Consider the following 4,745-nt stretch of genomic DNA (forward strand, 5'->3'; position numbering starts at 1 on the left):
GACTGACTGACTGACTGACTGACTGACTGACTGACTGACTGACTGACTGACTGACTGACTGACTGACTGACTGACTGACTGACTGACTGACTGACTGACTGACTGACTATTTTCTCCGTGTTGGGTCTGAACATTTTTACGACAAAATAATTCACAGCTAGCCGGTATTGTCTAAACGTCACATTCCTCCACCAGGCTAAGTGGTTGCTATGGCGTCCACTTAATGAACGGAAAAAGCAGTAAAATTTTAACGGCAACCCCATTCTTATCCTCTGTCATTTACTTTCCCTCTTCTTCTCTCGCTCTCCCTTTCCAGTTCTGACCATCCAGGCCACTGCCATCCAGTTCACGAAGGAGCCCAAGTCCCAGGATGCCTTGCACGGTCGCAGCGCCATGCTGCGCTGCGAGGTCAGCGACCCGGCCGACATCAGTTACGTCTGGCGTCACAACGGCCAGCGTCTGCAAAACGGAGAGAGGCGCTTCCAGGAGGGCAGCAACCTCAAGTTCACCGCCGTGGATCGGCAGCTGGACGCAGGGAACTTCGTGTGCGTCGCAGAAAACGCGGCCACGGGAGAGTTTCTCGAGTCCACCAACGCCTCCTTCAATATCAAGTGTGAGTGTTTGATTTCAAGTCGTTCTCACCCTCATTCAAAAAAGTAAAAAAGAACCTCCTGAGTGAAAATTGCCAGCTGACAGGGTTTCATAATGGCAACAAGGGCGCGCATCAAGTTTCTGGATCAAAAAAGCCAAACAAAAGTCACAGTATAAGATGACAGGTAGTATGAGCTGGAGGAATGTTTCCACCTTGTTGCCTTGTTCTTTGTGGCTTCCTCTCCCTCTCTCCAAAGGAAACTGGAAACGTATGCCACCAAGCATGTGTTTCTTGTTGCTTGTTTCTTCTTCTTCTTTTTCTCCGTTAGGCAACGCTCTCTTTTCCCGTATACTGTCAAAAGGCTTTTGTCTGGAAATTACTGAGCAATGTAATTTGCAACTTTCTAGCTGTATAATTATTTCGGTTTACATTAACACTGCCCTCCTCGCTCCAGCTTTTTTTTATTCGTGTCAGGCTTTTTTGCTCCTCAGTTACTTTCCAAGTGGTTTGTCCCATTAAGGGGAGGCACACTAGTATATTAATTTTGTTGTTCAGCCCCTTAACCGAGCCTCAACGAACCTCTTAAGTTTCAGAAGAAGCCATGGGAATTCTGCACAGCGCTGTTTGGGATAAATAACAACCTTGTTCCCGTATTGTGGAAAGCCCTCCGGTACCAGTTGTTACTCAAAAGCCTTTGTGTCTTACAAACAGAGAGAGAGAGAGAGAGAGAGAGAGAGACACAGAGAGATAGAAAACAAACTGCAAAGCAGGGTGAAAAATGGGCCCCATCTGGAAAATGTTGTCCTCTCTTGCCACATTCTGCTGAAGGTTTCTCTTTGCGGAGATGTTGCTGATTACAAGAACAGATGAGTGTCCAGACCTCCTCGGAGCCGACTGAGAGGGCCAGAGGTTTAAGCCCTGCTCTGTGATGAGCCTCCACTAGGGGATATTTGTGGGCCGACTCTGAACGATTCAAGTTTTCGCCAGATAGACCAAAGAAAGCAACACCAGTTTTCCAAACCTTGTCTGATCTGAAAGGCAACTGCTTTTATGTGTTGCAATTACGCATGAAGTAGTGTGTCAATAAAGCTCAACTGACACACTCCCACAGATTCAAAAGGGAAGAAAACAAGTCGGACACGAAGCACCAGTTCTTAAGAGCTGCCTTTGTGACCCAGAATGAACTTTATTCTCTGCCAGGTCATTGATATTCCCACGCATTGGAAAAGACAGGCATGTTTTTATTGGAATGGAAGGTGGTGTGTTCATTTTAAAAATGAATTCAATTTATTCTCTATGAACTGATTTAATCATGGAAATATTTATGGCCACTTGTGGTTGTACATAGAATAGCGGGAACAGATTTTATGATCAGTTCAGATGTAACATTTAGAGAAACGGTGGAACTTGATCTCTATCGTTGATCAATATCTGAACCAAGTTCAAGGCACACAGATAACACATCTGACTTCTCTTTTCACATTTAGAAGAGGTTTAAGAGGTTGCATGTTAAATCTGCAATAATCAATATTTTTATATCAACAATGGATGAAATTACGGTGTAATGCGAAAGATGTAGCTCGTAGTGATAATTAGCTGGTAGTGGTTCACTCATACAGCTCTCATTGGTAGCATGTCTTGACATAACAGTCAACTGTTTTCAGCGTAAAGCCCTATAAACCTCTTGTACTCTATACCTGCCCAGCACCAAACGGCAGTGTTGGAGCACTAAGCAGCTTTAGAGGGAATGCTAATGTTGCTAATGTCCCTTGGATGACTGAATAAACAACTGTCTGTCAACACGTCTGCCATACCAACTCTGCAGGTGCAGGTTTAGCTAATTAAATGTTGAACAAAGACTTAAATCTGGTCCTCTGAAACTCCTCAGTAAGTTGACCCGTGGATCCGAGGCGTAGTAACAGATGTGCTTGCACAAGATATTTCCTGTATTCCTATTTGCGGGTGTTAATGAGCGTGCGTGTTTGGATGCACGGATTCTCCAACTGCCTCTGAGGGTGTTTATAGGGCGTCGTATCGAGGAGCCTTTTAAGGAGACCTTTGAAATTAGCTGTGCTTGCAGAGGCTTTTAGCAAGTCCACTACAGACCCCAGACCTGCACTACATTAAGCAGATGGATGCATAGCTGAGAGGCAGATATTAATGGATGTAGTGCGGTATGTTCTGCTAGAACTTGTTAGCTCGATAGCTCTGTGTCAGTTTGATAAGAGTACATCAACAGGAGTGTACTCCTCAGGCAGGATTTCCGATAAGACACCACCTACAGTCCACCTCCTGTCCGCTGTTATCAGGAGTAACACGATAACTTACAGCACGGCACATACTCTCCTAAATCAAACGCACACGGAAAGGTATCAGGCAGCAATACATCATCCTTAATCACTTCTGTACGCCATGTGCATCAACACATTTGTCTCTCTTGTCAGAACGCGCAGGTCATCTCTGGATCACTTTAGGTGGATCAGACCACGTTATGACAGATGTTCTCATATTTCCCCAACATGCATTTAACGGGCGATAAAGCCGCGCACGGCTTAAACGCAAGGACCCCCTGTGGCATTAACCCTGCATGTGCGCTCACTCATGTGTATGCTAGTTTGCGTGCGTAGTAGTAAATGTGGGTTGCGAGGGGGGGTGTATTCCATATGTACTGTACATAGACTGTACCAGAGTACATTGTTTCCCCTCCCCCACTCCTGCCGAGAGAGTTAATTTATCTTGCTCTCAATGGTGGGTGGGCAAATCCTGCCAGTTGAGTTATTCAGAGTGATTATCCCCCCCTCTGTTTTCACTAATAGAGGTTTTTAGCCCCCCTTTATCCTTTTGTCCCGCCCGGTCACTGGGTCTCCATGGCGAGGCCTCGTCCAGCGGAGGCGTCGGGCTCAGCCGTCACTATTGTCAGTGTGTTTGTTGGTCCTGGAGGCAACGCTTCGCTTGACTCTCGGTAACAAGATGCGGACTGACAGTCTTTTTGAAATTGGGGACACTGGTTGTAGGAAGAAGGAAAGCATAGCGTAAAAAATCACAGGCAAACTGGCACATATTCCTCCCAATTTAATCTCTCGAATCACACACACACACACACACACACCATCTCGGTTTAATCACACAGCGTGTGTCCTTAACCTACATTTCTTCGGCGGATGCATTTCAGAGCGTCCTTATTGATCGCTAGTGCAGCTTGACTCTTTCACATCCTGTCATAATTCCTGCAACTTGTTGTTTTTATTTTTTATTCTTGTCTCACGTGAGCTAAAAAAACGCAGCACCTCATGCTTGATGACCCAGGCTCCATCCCTCAGCGTCTCCCCTGCAGTGTCACTTAGCGCCAGTCTGAGTCTTTTCCCCCTCTTTCTCTTTCTGCCTTGTCACAACAGCAGCATCTCTCTGAGTTGCCATAGTTTGACCCCTGTCAGCCATAGCTGATAAAATCGGACACCTCGTCTAAAGCAGCGAGCTGACTCATCACGCTGTTCCCAGGACTGCGCTAGGGCACACAGTTAACAACATTAAGCCACTCTGCCACATGTTTTAGTTATTTCCATACCCACATGCTTCTGTCAGTTAAATCTCTATCCCCAAACACTCCCCTGGATATCACAATCCACCTTGCCTCTCTGTTGCGGAAACCCTTCTCCATGGCAACAAATCAGCTCATTGAGTGAAGCAGTTGCAGTTGCCGTTTGGCGCAGTGAGGACTGAATGGTCCAAGCATCTGCCTTCACAATCTCCTCACAATTCATCTGTTATCATCCCCGGGTTGATGGGGCTGCCTGTTCTGCCTCCAACATAATAATTATACGCCCCTAATTATGGCGGTAGCTGGCAGGCCTATTCCAACACTTAGTCATGCATTCTGGGAGGGATTACGGAGAAGTATTTGACTCTAACAGGTTATGAAAGAGCGCCTTCTGTTTGTCGACTGGACAGCTGGAGAAACCTGAAGCGCGAATGGAGCTGTGAGCGGAGTAAAGGGTTCGAATGTGTGACTGTCCGGGTCAAAGTGGAAATTAAATAATACCAGTAATTGGATTTAATCTGCTAGAGAGCAGAATAGGCCAGGAGTGGCAGAAACTTTAGACAGTCACTGTGTGTGTGTGTGTGTGTGTGTGTGTGTGTGTGTGTGTGTGTGTGT

At 46.1% G+C, this 4,745-nt stretch overlaps 1 protein-coding gene across 1 annotated transcript in view; it reads left to right on the top strand.

The window, feature by feature from the left end:
- The window catches only part of ptk7b (protein tyrosine kinase 7b), a 66,189-nt gene that overhangs the window by 42,904 nt on the left and 18,540 nt on the right, over positions 1–4,745 (top strand). The window contains exon 2 of the mRNA XM_031873071.1: positions 317–613. Coding sequence (XP_031728931.1) covers positions 317–613 — 297 coding nt within the window. The remainder of the gene's footprint in view (positions 1–316; positions 614–4,745) is intronic.

Source organism: Anarrhichthys ocellatus, unplaced genomic scaffold (genome assembly GCF_004355925.1).
Source record: "Anarrhichthys ocellatus isolate YVR2014 unplaced genomic scaffold, GSC_Weel_1.0 scaffold3, whole genome shotgun sequence".
Classification (NCBI taxonomy): Eukaryota; Metazoa; Chordata; class Actinopteri; order Perciformes; family Anarhichadidae; genus Anarrhichthys; species Anarrhichthys ocellatus.